Source organism: Orussus abietinus, unplaced genomic scaffold (genome assembly GCF_000612105.2).
Source record: "Orussus abietinus isolate OABI.00-Male unplaced genomic scaffold, Oabi_2.0 scaffold20, whole genome shotgun sequence".
Lineage (NCBI taxonomy): Eukaryota > Metazoa > Arthropoda > Insecta > Hymenoptera > Orussidae > Orussus > Orussus abietinus.
Genome location: NW_019394282.1, coordinates 1,077,466 through 1,091,735, shown reverse-complemented (window position 1 = coordinate 1,091,735; position 14,270 = coordinate 1,077,466). Strand labels below are relative to the sequence as shown.

Sequence of the window (14,270 nt, the reverse complement as noted above, 5' to 3'; positions counted from 1 at the left end):
AAACGATTGAAAACGAAGTTCTTAACGGACCATTTAGAACGTACTATTTTCCAGTAAGGAAAAGTGCAGACCATTTAAAGGATCCTTTTTCGCCTATTCCTTTATTATTTTTTGGTAAAAATTCATCCGTCGAGTGTTACAACTTCATACAAATTCATAACACTGATGTTACACTGCGCCTGTCTTAATTGTTTACTAATCTTCACTTGCAAATCACGACGCCTGATGATCTCCGCTTTTGATATGAACAGTTCACGTGTAGAATGTTACGATGAAGTTTGATTTCGTATTGTCGAACTTTCATCCGTCGTGTGCGGTTATAACCCAATAGGAAATTATTAATCCAACTTCTCTAATGTTTGCCCAATCTATAACTGACAGTGGTAGACGCGTCAAGTAAACAAACTTATTTTTACAAGAAAAGGTATCACAAGCGGTAGGCTTCCCATCACTAACGAGTATCTTAAAATATTATGAATCACCGTTCTAAGAGTATGTTCAGTTTGAATCACAAATCCACGAAGTTCTCGTGTATTTACAGTCAAGAGTAGGATACCGCAATGCTCTTCGTGAAAGGATGACTTCAATTTCTCACGTATACCTACAAATTAAACTTTGTACAAAAGTAGAATTAATAACAAGCAATGTTAATTGAACTTCTTCGTGAAACCTCTCAAAGGAGTGGGTTCAAGAATCACGTAGGTCCAAAACTGGTGAAACTAATTCCCTTAATAAGTCTTTACGGTTTAAATAATCAGACAATTATAAAATATACTTTACTCATTTACCGAGCTTCTCGATATCTTCATTTAGTTCTCAACTGTTGATATTTGACGTCCCTTTAAGATTCAGTTGAAGTCACCCTTGCGTTACAACTATTGTCTTCCGCCAAAAGCAACGCTCGAGTGCAATAAAAATATGCCCAACATCTTTCAATCTTAAAATACCGGTTATTCATTGATAAAAATAGTGTTACAGTTCCACCTTTGCAGATACGCCAATCTGGAATCATTCTGCCAATATGGCTCTTGAAATGCTTCGTCAAGACGCCTTTCTAACTTAGGACTTATACCGTCATAAACATTTAAAATGCGTAACATGAATATTTGGCACATTAAACATTCATCATACATCTATGTTAGACTGCTATAGTTAATGTTTAATCTACTTTTTGCTCCAACAGACAGTGTCTACTGTTTTCATTGATGGTACAAGCATAGCCGTGGTTTTGTTTTTGCCATCGTGACCATTTCCGATTGTATGATTCATAGATAGTCATTTCATTGTACTATAGAGATTAGTTGCACAAACGTTATACCTCTATTAACAATATGTATTGACTTGAAGATAGTGCTACAATTTTTGATTATTTGTAACGAACAAATGTACGGTTTTTATATCGTTTTTTTTTCTTAAATAAAATTAAACAATTGGGAACATTAGGTTACGTTAAACTTATTTTGCCAACGATTTCAAGGAATGTAAATATTAATTTCACCGTTACATGGAAAGTACCGAGACTTGCAATGGCCAATTTCTCAAGACTCGTTACAATTTACGGTTTGATATAACAGATTCAAGGGCCGAAATATTGAGAGAATTAGACTTAAAAAAAGAAAATGTCAAATACGCGTATTACTCTAGAAATTCATATTTACTATGGAATCTATTTCCTTTAAATGTCAGCTACTCAATTGTATCCTACATTTTGTTGATACGGCATTACGATAAATGTATGGTCACGAAGATCTGGTCCTTAAGAAGCTGAACTTGTGTCGCCAAAGTACTTATTCCTCCAGTCTATACATTTAAACGAATATCACATATAAGATCACAACACTGTTACAAGTTTCATTTGTAGTTAAACCACTTAGACATCAATGTTTTTAGTAATAAATTATTTTTGTTTCGAACATCCAAGAGTAGGGCACTTAAGAAGGGTTCGCTCCTTGCGACGACTATTCCAGTCGTGGAGAACGCATTATTAATGAATTGTTCCGTTCGATATCGATCCCTAAACTAGAGCTAAAGGGTTTCAATTATGTACATCCCGCCTCTACTGTGCAGCTTTAACATAGTATTTGGTCAAAGCATTTTGCGTAAAATCACGACGGCCCTAAATACCCTCCGTCTTTTCATTCGAGCCGCCGGGGAAATACCAAAAAAAAACAAACAATTAAAGTAGCGTTGAGATACTAATCTAAAGTTAAAAATATATATACGCTCTCGCTCGTTAAAATAGATTCTGTAGAAGGTGAGTGTCGTCCTGTCCGGAGGAGTTTGCGACTCGAAAAATATAAAGTTAGATATATTTATATATGTCATTTGAACTTAGTTTCTGCTCTTTAGAATGTTGCACATCGATATATTGCTGCATTACCGTCAACTATAAGATTCGGGTTACCATTTATCCGGCCGGAGGATTTTCCCCCGTATAATTGTCACCATTTATCTCTCTCTTTCTCTCGCACGCCCATATACATATATCGCAGTCGATCTTCCGTTTTGCAGTAGAAATTACGATCAGTCTAAGAGAGGCGCTTTATAGTTCCGTCAAGTCGGACTGCAATCAGCTGGTAGACTCCCCACATTTGTCGGAGTAAATCTGCATTCACACGCAATGCACCGCGAATTTACGACGGGTAGAAACCTTTCATTTTGCCAGTCGGAACGATGCAACGAACAATTGCACCGGAAGCTTCTTTCTCACGGAAGAAGCCGCCTTAACTCGTGGGGCTGCTACGAGATCTCTTGATTACAGACACGAAAGGAGTCGAGTATAGCCCAGACAACTTTAGAAACGTACGGTTTGGCATTACATCCCCTTTTTGCTTAGGTTTCGGGAACGAGATAGTATTGCTTAGCACGCAAATACCCACCTACTTGATCCGTAAACTATAGCTGGGATAGTTGTTCAAATACTGATGATGCCGAAGGCTTACCGAAGGCTGCTTCGTTATGCTTGCCATAGCACATCCCATTATGAGTTCCAGGACCCTACACAATGTTTGGTATATGATCCACGGCCATGGTTTAGGGTACTGATGAGCTGCTGGCCTCGTGCCATACTTGACAGTGTCGGCCAAAAGACCTGGAAAATTCATAATGTCATTTACCCTTCTACTGAACGCATATTGTGCTCGCAATTTAATTAACAAGTCGCGTAACGTCTCTCTTAAGGGAATGGTATCTGAGGGGTCAGTCGTTCATGAAACTTTCCTCCGAACTGGGTGTACCGAATCGTTTCAAACTTTACAATGTGGATGCGGAAAGAAAGTCCTTCCCCCCCTGATATTTCATTTTTTCTTTTTTAATTTGTTTAGACATTTAACAATTTTTCGGAGGAAAGTTTCATAAACGAGACTTCTTTGACGCTACTTTCATCCCACCTTGACATCCCTGACTTTGTCATTTCTTTGTTTTTTCTTGATATCGTTAGGTTTTGCAAGAAAGTAACAATTCTGTATACTGTCAGTACATAGAAGTGAGAGTGCCAAATACATATTTGTCGAGTTAAGATTTTAAAAACGGGCCTTACCGTACGGACCAATTACTCGAGCCACTTCTGTAATGCATAGTACAATGCCTAGAATCGCAGTGGCATACATGACATTTAAGACCCTTCGTATTTGAGATTTGCGAGCAGCTGCGGTATCGGCCTCCGGAATATGCAACGGAGTGTCCGATTTAGTTCGATTTACATATGCGATGTGGTCCAGTATCAACTGAAGTCGAAAATCCGCACGCTGCATAAACGAATAACATTTATCATTATCATTTCTATCGAACAAACTTAAAAGTTACGAGGGATCATGTGCATAATTACCGTGACCCTCCCTTCCGTCACGGCAGACTCGGTGCGTAATAAGCTGGACTCCACGGTGATCTCCTCGGGATCGTCTTTATTCTTATCAGTCTTCCAAGATAGGTTTTTCTTGCGGCCTCTGGCCTCCTCGTCCTTATCCTTAGGTTTTCCGCACATCAAAGCTGCCTTTTCGCTGCAGTCCGGTTGGTCCGAGTCAGACTCGGATTTCTCGGGTATGTCCGCTTTCTCGGGGACGATGCACTGATAATGCGTTGGACTTTTGTCCAAGGTTCTGATACTTACGTCACTGCAATGACGATTTATGACGAGCGGTTTGATCTGAGACATTTCGGAATTGCGCCTGTACGACAAGTCGGAATTCCTTCTGGAGTCGACTTTCGTGCTCGTCACACTACCGAGGTCCGAATTCCGCCTGGAACCTAAATTCGAAGGAAAATGAAGTCATGATAATTTCTTATTTCTTTGTCAATTTAATCTTTGGAGTACTAATTAAAAATAGCCATACCTAGTTTTAATTTAAGGTAATGTGAAAGCTACATTTCAAGGATCAATCAGAATTGGGTGTACCGAATCGATAGAAATTTCACCAAGTGAATATGGAGGCTCTAAAGAAGTCCTTGACACCTATGAAATTCCATTTTTTGCATTTAATAAATACAAAATTGTTTACAAAGAAAAGATTTAAACATGAAATTTCACGAGTGTCAGGATCTTTCTTATGGTATTTACGTTCATGTGGTAAAATTTCAAGCGATTCGGTATACCCAGTTCGCAGAAAAGTTTCATAATCAAGTCTCTTTCACATCACCTTAAAGTTTATGAAAATCAAATTAAAAGAAAAAACATCCGAATCAAACCGACCTGTGGGGCTATAGTCGGGTAACTTTGGCAGTCTATGGTGCTCATCGGGCGGCATCATCCTCCTTGGGGTCCTGTTCCCGAAATCGCTGTTTCTCCTCAATTTTGTTGCAAATTGCGAGCTGCGATTTTTCTCATGGGTGAAGTCGGAGCACCTTCGGATGTCTTTCGCGCTCCCAGTGGGTGTGATGTTCTCGGAGTGTCTCCTTAAAATACTTTCAGGAGTTCGCGGCCTCTCTTTATCGGGAAAGTGCCTGGCGGTGAAGTCGGCATTGCGCCTCGACTCGGAAAGGGACGACGAATTATCCTCGCCGGGGAGTTTCACGCTGCACTCGGAACTCCTGCGGGAAGTCCTGGAGACGTCGCTTCCTCGTCTGCTAGCCAGAGAGCTTCTGCGACTCGGGCTTGAGATCGTTATAGTCGGTAGATCAACCGTTGAAGGCGTTGGAGTCGGAGGTCTTACATACACTTCCGGCACCGTCGAAATCGGCTGAATTTGAGGTGCCTGAATTTGCGCCGATGGCTGCAGCGACGTGGCCAGACTATCTTTCCGGATTCTCTCTGGAGTTTTAGGCGATTTCGGCATTTCGGCTACGAAGGAACCGTTTATTAAATAAGTTAGTCGACTATAATCTCAGTCTAGATGTACGCCGACGATAATGCACTGAAATTTATTAAATGTTACCTTTAAGGCTCTGATTGTAACTTGAGTCCTTGTTAGGACTAACGGGTGCTTCGACTTCTTCCGATCCTTTTAATTTAGGGCAGAGCATGGTAGGAACGAGGGCAGCAGTTACGGACGTTGCTAGATTTTTGTAGGGTGCGAGCATGGCGAATTGCATGATGCCTGTAAACAAAGGTCGATAAAAATACATTAGGTTCGAATAATATAGTAAAGGTGTCGTTCCTATAAGAGGTAGTGACGGACCTTTTTGATTTGGATGAGTACTTTCACGGATTAACAAACTGTTGGGCATGGTCCTCAGTAGGTGCATCACCTTATAACCCGCGTGCAAGAAGGTCGTGTACAGAACTGCGCTCCAGATTAGGAATACGATTTGCACCACATACTTCTCGACATAGTGGTTATAAAATATGAGAACCACGTCGCTTGCAATGATGAAGGAAAAGTGTGAGGTGATCACGACACTCAGGCAGGATTCTTTTTGTATCTTCTCGAGCCCGAATTTCAACTGTAAGAATAATACGAGCACGTAATTATGAATATACAATTTGTATCTTTTATCCGCAGGGGATAATTGACATCTTCAATTTAATCGTATTCGGTGAACATGGAAATGCTAAAAATCCTTAAGGTCTCGAGCATTCGTTTTCAGTTTAGAAAAGCGCAAACGTTTTTCTCGGTCATCGCTGGTATATTTTTGCAGACGCTTTTAATGCCTGCAGTCACATGTTGACAATAACGTTCCTCACCTAATGGTATAGGCATTGATGTCAGTGGAAAGATTATTTATCTTCGACGGGTACCAAACCTAACAGTCTCCGCCTAAATAGAATTCCTGACGACTCACTTTAAATAGGAAGCGAGCATGATTTTCGGAACTTTCTTTCGGCGCTCTTTAACTTGTTAAACTACAATTGGCTAGGTGCCACGTCCCGGGATTTCGCGAATCTCGTGTAAATATTTATTTCGAAATCCTTCAGAAAAATGTTACTACTTTCCATGAGTGGTATTGGGATTGTTACCTGTGTCAGTTGAAGAAATGCCAGTTGTATAAGGCAGAAGGCAGAGGTGACACAGGGAAATCCAATGTCCCACATGATCGAGCCAATCACTTTAGGCATCGTCTGAAATCCCAATTTTGTTGTTTTATGTTGCAGTCCGTTTCTTTTTAAATAATGCATTTACAATGTAAAGATATTAGAGTCTTACCTCTTTGAGATTATAAGGATCAATGAAGAGACAACCTGCCCGTGATGCTCCAAGCAAGCATAAGAATATATTAATCGTTGACAAAAAAGGCCGGCTGGAAATCAGTGATCTGAAAATATTTTTTTGGAGATGTACCTAACGTTACAGGGAACGTAACGCCTAATTAAATCATTACCCAGTGGATAACAAATTGACGTACCTTAAATTTAAAATTGAGAAGAAGGTGTAGAAACTGAGTACAAAAAAGAGGCATGCAAATCCATAAACGTGTAGAAGGAAAATCCATCTTAAGTCTTGATTCACAGCGGTCCATGAAGGTGCAGTGACAAGTAATTTGTCCAGGGACTCCGATGAATTTGTTACACAATTGTGTTCGGAACCAGGTGTTGTCGAATTTATGCCTAATAGATAAAAGAAAGTTAACATGAACACGATACACCAAACGTTCAATGCATATGAAAATTTTCCCTTAAAACACGGATGAGCCATTTATTATACAATGCTACCCCTGGGTAAAATCGACTATTTTATAAACACTTTAATTTAAAAACATTTCCAAAACTCGTAAAATTCACCAAATGACCGAAAAGGGGAACTTTCGCCACTAAATGAAACCAATTTCGTGGGTTATTATATTACTTGTAATTCAATCAAATCGTCGACCTGGGACGATAAGAATCAATTAATACGAACCACCCGCGTGTGCAATTAGTCACCTATTCATACCTAATCTAATTCTCCGGTTCGTTACGCTACTAATAAAGTTATGACCGGCACATTTTATTTCCGCCCTCACGATTAAAAGAACCTAAAAAATATATATATATATACCATGATTTTTACTTTATAAGGTGAAACTTTTTTTGGCACGATATCACATATCAGTTCAGACGTTATTAAAGCGACCCGTTTCGGAAAATGAAACCCTTTTTCAACGGTTAATTACTATATACATTCATTCCTGTGTTTTTAGTATTACATTGCGTAAACGTTTCCATTAGTGTTATTTATTTTCAATTCAATGTGTAAAAAATCAATCGCATGTGTTTCCGACTTGGCGAAGTTGGCATTAAAATCGCCGCTCATTCTTGGCATCCCATCCCAATTCTTTCTTTTACTGTTATTTACCACTAACATTCATATCTGTGTTTAACTACCGAAACAATTTGGATAAATTCCATTTTTATAGTTCATTACTACTTATATTCATCTTCGCGTGTTAGTATTGAGACAATTTGCGCAAACATTTTCATCAGTGTTAATGCGTTACTCTCTCGGTTAAAAAAAGAGGATCCATTCACGTCCAAAAAAAAAGAAACATTTCACCACCATCGAGGCCGTTTCGTTAAGGCGGTGTGAAAGTGGTTCACGAGCTCCTTTTATGGGACTTTTCTCCGAATTGGATACACCGAGTCGTTTGAAATGTTACCACGTGAATATGAAGACCTTAAGGGAAGGTCCCTGTACCCATAAAATATCAGTACTTTGAAATCTGTGAACATTTCTCAATATTGTTTACAAAAAGTTATATTCCACGGATACCAGAACTCCCTTAAAGTTCCCACATTCACGTGGAAAAATGTGAAACGGTACACCCAGTCCGTATAAAAGTATCACAATCACCTATCCTCCACTTTGATAGCGCCTTAAAATCGGTCCAATGGTCTAATTTTCAATTTCTCACTGGCGGTTAAAAGTCAGGATGAAATTTCTCGCCGACGCCACATCTCGCTGAAGAAACTCGCCCTTCTTTTTCGCGAAATACGCTGCAGCCCTACAACCACGTCCGTAAATATCGACACGAATTAAGGATACGTAAGAAAGTGCAGGGGCAACAAGGTCGGAGAACTAACCGCGCGTCCAATTAGCCAGCCTATCCATAATCTTTGGCTTGGAGCCCACCACTCATCACTGGCCTTGGCGTCGTGGGGTGTCGCCGAAACGAAATCCAATGGGAACGTCCGCGTAACGGAGGAGGTACCTCGGCAAGAGCAGCCTCTCGAGTGGCAGCAACAGGCTTTGCCTATAGAGCGGTTTGACGGGCACCCCTTCCGCCACCCTGCTTGCCGAACTGCGTGGACGTTAGTTCTGTCTCCCTACGGGCGGGAATATTGATCCCCTACGGTAGGAGAGAAGCGGGGTTGGCCCGCGCGGGGATCGGAGGGCAAGACCACGTGACGTTAAAGGGCATGAGGGAAGGGGGAAGGCACGGTCGGCGGACCGCCGAGGGGTGGGAGGGGCGGAGAGCAGGTAGCGGCGGGTCGAGCGGGGAGCGAGCCCATCACCCACCCGGCTATAGGCCTTTAAACTGTTTATTATTGGCACTCGATCGAACCATTATTAACGCCGGCTTTATGACCTTTCTCAATATTTAATTGCCTCCCTTATCCCCGCGCGGATATCGAGTGCCTTCGATTCCGAGGAATTCGAGTCGAGAGTGACTCGGTAATACTCGATCGCGGCTTTCTTTGCCGGATTTTCGCGCGCGTCTGTGTATGATTTGTTTATGCTTTAGTTTACGTCCCGGATATGCACGCCGAGTAAACACCTCCCGTTCCATTCGTTCTATTTGTGGTGGTTCGTTGAGCCGGTTGTCCAGGGGTGGGTTTTTTTTTTTTCAAATTTTCATTGATTCAATGGGGTAATGCCTGATCGGTGGTTCGTTTGTTTTTTGCTTTGCGCTCCGTTAGTTTTGCTGGAGGAAGTGGAGTATGCGTTCCTTTTTACTGCCGCTCCGTAAGACGAAAGATTTTATCTATTTACGGTACTAAGAATAGCGTCGAAGGCGAAGCACGTGATTCGCTGAATTACGGGGTGACGTCAATAGATAGACGAGGTCGATTATGTTTATATTTATTAAACTTAGATGGGAAAAATGTACGTGTCGCGTGCGACGGTGCCGGGGATGAATAAGAGAATAAGAGAACACGAGCTTCTGGGTTCACTGGTACATGTAGGTCTTTATCGACGGGCCTTGCGATATTCTAACAGAAATCAAAGCACCGGTGGACGAAGGTCGGCGGAATCGTTCCTATATTCAATTAACGATTCCGCTGACCATGTCCTACCTTATTTAAGCCTAATTCGATTATGGCGTAATTGTGATTAAACATGCGCCGTTGGCTGGTGTAAAATTGTTAGGTCAGAGTTGCTCCATTGATGCTACGTAACTGGATTAAAAGTTAAACGCTAATGCGTATATTAATTTGTTAGCTTTATAGTTCATGGAAATATGTTGAAAATTGAAGTTTATTACAGAATTTACTTTTTTCTTTAGTTAGCTGTTTGACATGGTACACAAGAGATATAGTGTTAGCCTTCTCTTTTTTACTTTTCAAATAAAAGTTATAAATACAAAAATAAAGCTTAGAAGATGATGGAGACAACACGTGTTGATCGCGAGTATACTTGAAGAATCTCTTTTTTGGAGAATGAAAGCACTCTTTATTTTTATCATTATACACACTCGCAAGTAAAGAATATAATAGTCGCGGGATATAAAATTAGTGTAAAATGGAATGGGCAATATGGACACAAAGTGTTTGTACCTAATATGTAAATAAATAAAATTGATGATATGAATTAGTAATATCTTATTTGTGTAACTTTCTTTGATATATTTTACCATGTGTCTATATACAAATATTTAAGGTTACAGATTAAGTATTACGCAATGAAATATAGCCTAAATAAGCGCAATAAATGTTTGGTGTTCCATGTACAAAAGCGCTTGAAAGAAAATTATTTCAATACTCTCTGGCAAGCTTGGTAAAAAGTTATATGTACAGAGTTTGTACATTATATGATACAACTATTCATCAGACATTATACAGGAATTCACTACCTATGTATATCCCTAGAGCTTGAGGTGGTAGTATGACTGTACATTCAGGTACACTCCTTAAACTATTTCTTCTGGGTCAGTGAAGCTGGCAAGCTCTGACGGCGATAAGTTGTAGAAGTATAAACACAGAGCTCAACACTTCGGAGTATTCCAAGTTACTTTGACCAGTTAGCTTTTTACATAATAGGTACTTAAAGACAAAGATGAGGAGCAAGAATATTAAACTCCACAGTGTTCGTAGTATCGATGGTTTCATCATTCCTTCCATCCGCATTCTTATGAATATTATCGTACAGAAATATGTATTCAGACCATCCGCAACAAATAGTGGTGAAAATACAACCCACCAGCCAGAGCTGCCTAAGAAGTAATGTTCATCGAGTTTTAATGCTAGCAATATTGTAAAAATAGTCAGAGATACTAAATTTATCCATATTTCAAAAATCGTTAAACCTAGCCAGTGAACTAACTGATTTAATGAAAAAATCATCTTTCAATAATTTCAAGTAGATATACAATTACAGTACACAATATCCTTTTAACGTATCATTGCAATGATTTCCATTTCACAAATGCTTTATATTATTCTCACATAGCATACTTTAGAGTTCCTAATAATGCTTTACGGAAGACACGAATATGTATTGCTGAACTATGCCTATTGTTTACTTCATAGTCCACGTCGTCAGTAAGCGGCTCAAATTCATCTAATAGAAAAAAAGATTGAAATTGATGTTATCATATTTGATAATGAACTAATGAATAATGAATTTGTTTCTCAACCACTACGTGACTTATACATACCAATGAGTTCTACGGTTGAAGTATTAACATCTATATCAACAGTCCCATGATGATTCTCTTTTAATTGTAGGGCTAAATGACACGCTCTGTTTACAGCAGTCCCAAGACCATGGATTATTATCTCAGATTCACCTGCATCGAGTAGTTTCTCACACTTACTCAATTGAGCCTTTAAAAAAACAGTGCAAAAATGCATTTCATTTTACGCAATATTATTATTTTGTCAGTTCATGCAAAACTTTCAATAAAAAAGATATTTAAATTACACTGTCTACTGAAATTATAAATACGAAGGCAGATGCAACTCTTAACCTCTGGTATTCAAAATTGAGCAAAAATGAGGTTAGAACATTGTAGTCTGAACTTACTTTAAAGTTTGTCTTCTTTGTTACATAAATATCTTTTTTCCTTTTAGGTTGCACGATGGAGTACTTCTTTTTACATAAATACTGTGTCTTTGGATATTCCTTACGTTTTTGTTTATTTTTGAATTGCTCCTTTACATCCTCTCCCGACCTATCACTTGTTTCCGCCATTCTGATATTTCCATGTGCACACTCGACAAGAACAAATTTAATCTCGAAATAATTCGATATATATCGCTTTCGAGATTTTGATCTTCGCCAATCATGATATGGTACTAGGGGAAAAGTTGGCTCCTATTGGTGCATAGTAGAAATATCGCATTCGATATTTATTCGTTGTTTAAGGGGAAAATATGCCGTACCGTGTCACGTGGTACTTTGTGGAACCTCTTATTGGGTATTTCTGTTGGAGCGAGTAGCTGACCGACAATGAAGGCAAGTCCTTTTAAACATCATCAGCGTTCTTGATAAACGCAGTAATATGGTCGGACATTGTTGACATGGAACTAACCTATGAATGAGTTGTGCGTCTTATTCGTGATTTGTTCGGCAATTGAATAATTTATATTAACTGTTGAAAGTATCGAAGGATCAGCCGCCAAGATTCAGTCGCAACAAGAAGAAATGGAAACTCACAATGCTTCTAAAGATTTCGACGTCGATCCGAAGAATATCATTAAAAGCCGAGAACTGTTGTACCGACTTATGATCAGGTTAATTATTATATCAGTAATTATATTTGCGCCGTTTATGGACTCAGAGGACAGATAAATGATTCTTGCATGCCATTAATTATTCTAGCGTTATACTAGGCAAGAAGTGGTTTATTGCATTGCTTTTTTATTACTAATTACTTTATACGGTTGGATATGCTTTGCAGAAATGGATTTACTTATGCAAAGTAGTGTATAAGTAAAATATATTCTAGAAAATCTATTAGTGAAATAATTATTTCAGTCAGTTATTCTATGATGGACATCAAACGCTCGCTGTGCAATTATCTAATATCACTCAAGCAGACCCACCGTGTCCACCGTCGGACCGTTTACTACACTTGATGCTAATTGGAGCAGCACACGAACCAGATCGAGGAAAGAAAGATATTAATAATATACCAACGTTTACAAATTTCGATAATACTCTAGGACCAGGATTGGACTTGGAATTTGAAACAGAAACCCAAACTCAAGCTCCTGAACCTGCACAATATGAAACTGCTTATGTTACTTCGCATAAAGGAAATTGTAGAGCTGGAGCATTCTCGGCAGATGGTCAACTAATAGCCACGGGATCAGTTGATGCATCAATTAAAATTCTGGATGTCGATAGAATGTTAGCTAAGTCAGCTCCAGACGAAATGGCTCCTGGTGATCAGACAGGAGGTCATCCAGTGATTCGGACTTTGTATGATCATTTAGAAGAAGTAACATGCTTAGAATTCCATCCCAGAGAACCAATTTTAGTGTCAGGCAGCCGTGATTTTTCTGTTAAGCTTTTTGACTTCAGTAAAGCAAGTGTAAAAAAAGCATTTCGGACAATCACAGATGCAGATCAAATACGATGCTTATCATTCCATCCAACTGGTGACTTTCTTATCGTGGGGACGAATCATCCAGTAGTTCGATTATACGATGTGAACACAGCACAATGCTTTGTATGCAGTATACCAAGTCATCAACACACTGCTGGGATAACCAGTATTAAGTTTTCACCAGATGCAAAGACATATGCATCAGCAGGGAAAGACGGAAGCATTAAAATATGGGATGGAGTTTCGAATCGATGCATAAATACCTTTGTTAAAGCACACGATGGGTATGAAGTTTGCTCTGTAACATTCACAAGGAATGGAAAGGTTAGTTGACCATGTCATTGAATATATGGTTTTTATCGATAGAATGTATACAATTTTTGTTCTATTAATTATAGTACTTGCTATCTTCGGGGAAAGATTCTCTCATAAAATTGTGGGAACTATCAACCAGTAGATGTTTAATTGCATATACCGGAGCTGGTACGACAGGTAAAAGTCTGATTAGAATTAACTGTAGAGTTTCGCATGTACTATATGGTTATTACTCCATTTTATTATCTTTTAACTTGAATTGATATCTTGTGAGTTTTCATTTTAAAACTAGGACGTACAAAAATATTCGCGCATTTAACTATAAAAGCTGAAATTCAGGTACTAATATTCTTCTATACAGGCAAACAAGAACACAAGGCTCAAGCAATTTTCAATCATACGGAAGACTATGTCATGTTCCCTGACGAAGCAACAACGTCATTATGTGCTTGGAATTCTAGAAATGCATCCAGGAAACAGTTATTATCATTGGGCCACAATGGTCCCGTTCGGTTAATTGTTCACTCTCCCGTGGCTCCAGCTTTTCTGACATGCAGCGATGACTTTAGAGCCAGATTCTGGTTCAGACGAATGCCTACACATTAAAGAGTGCAGCAAATGCGCATTAATAACTCATGCACTTGTACTTCATAAGAATCACCCGGGTGATTCAGTGATACCATTGACAAATCGAGACGTGTACAGTACTTTTATAGTTTTAAGAATTTTCGCAAAATTTATTTATAACATACTTAAGGATTTTACTAATCTTACGTTGAGTCCTCGCGTTCTGAATTTAACATCGAAGGTGACCAAACCTCAATGCGAATTTC

At 39.2% G+C, this 14,270-nt stretch overlaps 4 protein-coding genes across 4 annotated transcripts; 1 reads left to right on the top strand and 3 right to left on the bottom strand.

The window, feature by feature from the left end:
* Positions 1-82: 82 nt before the first annotated feature.
* Positions 83-8,459, bottom strand: LOC105694587. Its single transcript, XM_012415422.1, has 10 exons — positions 8,432-8,459; positions 6,778-6,979; positions 6,579-6,687; positions 6,392-6,493; positions 5,613-5,877; positions 5,370-5,531; positions 4,688-5,275; positions 3,827-4,245; positions 3,539-3,746; positions 83-3,091 (listed from the first exon to the last, which is right to left on the bottom strand). The coding sequence occupies exons 1-10, from the start codon at positions 8,457-8,459 to the stop codon at positions 2,880-2,882; spliced, it is 2,295 nt and encodes a 764-aa protein (XP_012270845.1). The 3' UTR covers positions 83-2,879.
* Positions 8,460-10,154: 1,695 nt separating this feature from the next.
* Positions 10,155-10,937, bottom strand: LOC105694473 (transmembrane protein 203). Its single transcript, XM_012415163.1, has one exon. The coding sequence runs from the start codon at positions 10,910-10,912 to the stop codon at positions 10,499-10,501; it is 414 nt and encodes a 137-aa protein (XP_012270586.1). The 5' UTR covers positions 10,913-10,937; the 3' UTR covers positions 10,155-10,498.
* A 43-nt stretch (positions 10,938-10,980) lies between these two features.
* On the bottom strand, positions 10,981-11,785 carry LOC105694472 (ribonuclease P protein subunit p20). The gene is made up of 3 exons (XM_012415162.1): positions 11,595-11,785; positions 11,227-11,395; positions 10,981-11,129 (listed from the first exon to the last, which is right to left on the bottom strand). The coding sequence occupies exons 1-3, from the start codon at positions 11,760-11,762 to the stop codon at positions 11,011-11,013; spliced, it is 456 nt and encodes a 151-aa protein (XP_012270585.1). The 5' UTR covers positions 11,763-11,785; the 3' UTR covers positions 10,981-11,010.
* A 248-nt stretch (positions 11,786-12,033) lies between these two features.
* LOC105694598 (cleavage stimulation factor subunit 1) lies at positions 12,034-14,188 on the top strand. The gene is made up of 4 exons (XM_012415438.2): positions 12,034-12,304; positions 12,549-13,446; positions 13,521-13,614; positions 13,799-14,188. Exons 1-4 carry the CDS (start codon positions 12,216-12,218, stop codon positions 14,041-14,043), a joined length of 1,326 nt encoding a protein of 441 aa, XP_012270861.1. The 5' UTR covers positions 12,034-12,215; the 3' UTR covers positions 14,044-14,188.
* Positions 14,189-14,270: the final 82 nt, after the last annotated feature.

Bases quoted from the DNA above. Each gene is read 5' to 3' on its own strand.
- LOC105694587 (XM_012415422.1), bottom strand. From the start codon at position 8,459: ATGGATAGGCTGGCTAATTGGACGCGCG. The intron at 6,494-6,578 runs GTAAGACTCTAA...TTGGGATTTCAG, and splicing joins ATCCTTATAATCTCAAAGAG to ACGATGCCTAAAGTGATTGG. The intron at 3,747-3,826 runs GTAATTATGCAC...TCGTTTATGCAG, and splicing joins TGACGGAAGGGAGGGTCACG to CGTGCGGATTTTCGACTTCA.
- LOC105694473 (XM_012415163.1), bottom strand. From the start codon at position 10,912: ATGATTTTTTCATTAAATCAGTTAGTTCACTGGCTAGGTTTAACGATT.
- LOC105694598 (XM_012415438.2), top strand. From the start codon at position 12,216: ATGGAAACTCACAATGCTTCTAAAGATTTCGACGTCGATCCGAAGAAT. The intron at 12,305-12,548 runs GTTAATTATTAT...TAATTATTTCAG, and splicing joins TTGTACCGACTTATGATCAG to TCAGTTATTCTATGATGGAC. The intron at 13,447-13,520 runs GTTAGTTGACCA...TATTAATTATAG, and splicing joins CATTCACAAGGAATGGAAAG to TACTTGCTATCTTCGGGGAA.
- LOC105694472 (XM_012415162.1), bottom strand. From the start codon at position 11,762: ATGGCGGAAACAAGTGATAGGTCGGGAGAGGATGTAAAGGAGCAATTC. The intron at 11,396-11,594 runs GTAAGTTCAGAC...GTTTTTTTAAAG, and splicing joins CAAAGAAGACAAACTTTAAA to GCTCAATTGAGTAAGTGTGA. The intron at 11,130-11,226 runs GTATGTATAAGT...TTTTTCTATTAG, and splicing joins TTCAACCGTAGAACTCATTG to ATGAATTTGAGCCGCTTACT.